Source organism: Mandrillus leucophaeus, unplaced genomic scaffold (genome assembly GCF_000951045.1).
Source record: "Mandrillus leucophaeus isolate KB7577 unplaced genomic scaffold, Mleu.le_1.0 Scaffold59, whole genome shotgun sequence".
Classification (NCBI taxonomy): Eukaryota; Metazoa; Chordata; class Mammalia; order Primates; family Cercopithecidae; genus Mandrillus; species Mandrillus leucophaeus.
The window spans coordinates 3272873-3274725 of record NW_012106363.1 but is presented as its reverse complement, the minus strand read 5'-3'; the positions used below and the strand labels follow the sequence as shown (position 1 = coordinate 3274725).

The 1853-nt window shown below is 49.2% G+C and overlaps 1 protein-coding gene across 1 annotated transcript; it reads right to left on the bottom strand.

Annotated features, from left to right (window-relative positions):
• Positions 1–732: 732 nt before the first annotated feature.
• Positions 733–1272, bottom strand: LOC105553255 (40S ribosomal protein S11-like). Its single transcript, XM_011999253.1, has one exon. It carries the CDS (start codon positions 1256–1258, stop codon positions 785–787), a length of 474 nt encoding a protein of 157 aa, XP_011854643.1. The 5' UTR covers positions 1259–1272; the 3' UTR covers positions 733–784.
• Between the last annotated feature and the right edge of the window lie 581 nt (positions 1273–1853).

The window sequence follows — 1853 nt, the reverse complement described above, 5'->3', positions numbered from 1 at the left end:
TTTTTTTGAGACAGAGTCTTGCTCCCTCACCCAGGCTGGAGTGCAGTGGCGCAATCTTGGCTCACTGCAACCTCTGCCCCCACCGTTCAAACAATTCAAAATCAAACTCCCAGGCTCAAGTGATCCTCCTACCTCTCCATCCCTTTGTAGCTGGTACTACAGATGCACACCAGCGTGCCCAGCTAATTTTTAAATTTTTTACAGAGGTGCAGTCTCACTATGTTGTCCAGGCTAGTCTTTTTTTTGGTGGGGGGGGGGGACAGAGTCGTACTCTTATCACCCAGGCTGGAGTGCAGTGGCACAGTCTCACCTCACGGCAACCTCTGCTGCCCAGGTTCAACTGATTCTCCTGTCTCAGCCTCCCAGAGTAGCTGGGATTACAGGTGCCTGCCACTGTGCCCGGATACTTTTTGTATTTTTAGTAGAGATGGCTTTTCACTATCTTGGCCAGACTGGTCTTCAACTCCTGACCTCGTGATCCACCTGTGTCAACTTCCCAAAGCGCTGGGATTACAGGCGTGAGCCACCGCGCCCAGCCACCCAGGCTGGTCTTGAACTCCTGGCTTCAAGTGATCCTCCCGCCTCAGTCTCCCAAAGTGTTGGGATCACAGGCGTGAGCCACTGCGCCCTGCTTAATTTTTGATAAATATAAACTCTGTGATGAACATGTTATGTAAATATTTTTATGCATTGGTTTGATCATTTTCTTTCTTTTTTTTTTTTGGAGGGGGTGGAATGAGAAAATAACTTTATTTTATTGTAGGGGGCAGGCCGATGTCCAACCTCAGAACTTCTGGAACTGCTTCTTGGTGCCGGCAGCCTTGGTGACCTTGAGCACGTTGAAGTGCACTGTCTTGCTCAGCGGCCAGCACTTGTCCACTGTTACGATGTCACCAATCTGGACGTCCCTGAAGCAGGGGGACAGGTGCACAGACATGTTCTTGTGGCGCTTCTCGAAGTGGTTGTACTTGTGGATGTAGTGGAGGTAGTCTCGGCGGATGACAATGGTCCCCCGCATCTTCATCTTGGTCACCACACCAGAGAGTATCTGCCCTTCAATGGAGACATTACCAGTGAAGGGGCATTTCTTGTCAATGTAGGTGCCCTCAATAGCCTCTTTGGGTGTCTTGAAGCCCAGACCTATGTTCTGGTAGTACCACGGGAGCTTCTTGCCAGTTTCTCCCAGCAGGACCCTCTTCTTGTTTTGAAAGATGGTCGGCTGCTTTTGGTAGGCACGCTCAGTCTGAATGTCCGCCATCTTCCCGGCTGCCTGAAAAAGGCGGTTTGATCATTTTCTTAGGTTTAGGATAAATCCCAAGAAGTGGAATTGCTGACTCTAAGGATTTGCACATCCTTTGTTTGGATACACAATGCCAGGCTACCCCTCCAGGAAGCCTGCCCAGTTCACACTCTTGCCAGCCTGCTAGCACTCTTTTCTGTACAGCCTCATCAACAGCAAGCATGATCAGTTTTTCCAGATGATTCCAACTTGGAAAGCATTCCTCTTTTCTTTTTTTTTTTTTTTTTTTTTTGAGATGGAGTCTCGCTCTGTCCCCTAGGCTGGAATGCAGTAGCTTGATCTTGGCTCACTGCAACCTCCGTCTCCCAGGTTCAAGTGATTATCTTGCCTCAGCCTCCTGAGTAGCTGGGACTACAAGTGCATGCCACCATACCTGGCTAATTTTTTTGTAGTTTTAGTAGAGATGGGGTTTTGCCATGTTGACCAGGCTGGTCTCAATCTCTTGACCTTGTGATCCACCCACCTTGGCCTCCTAACGTGCTGGGATTACAGGCGTGAACCACCGCACCCAGCCTGAAAAGCATTCTTGATCCTAGCTTTATCATCAGTACTG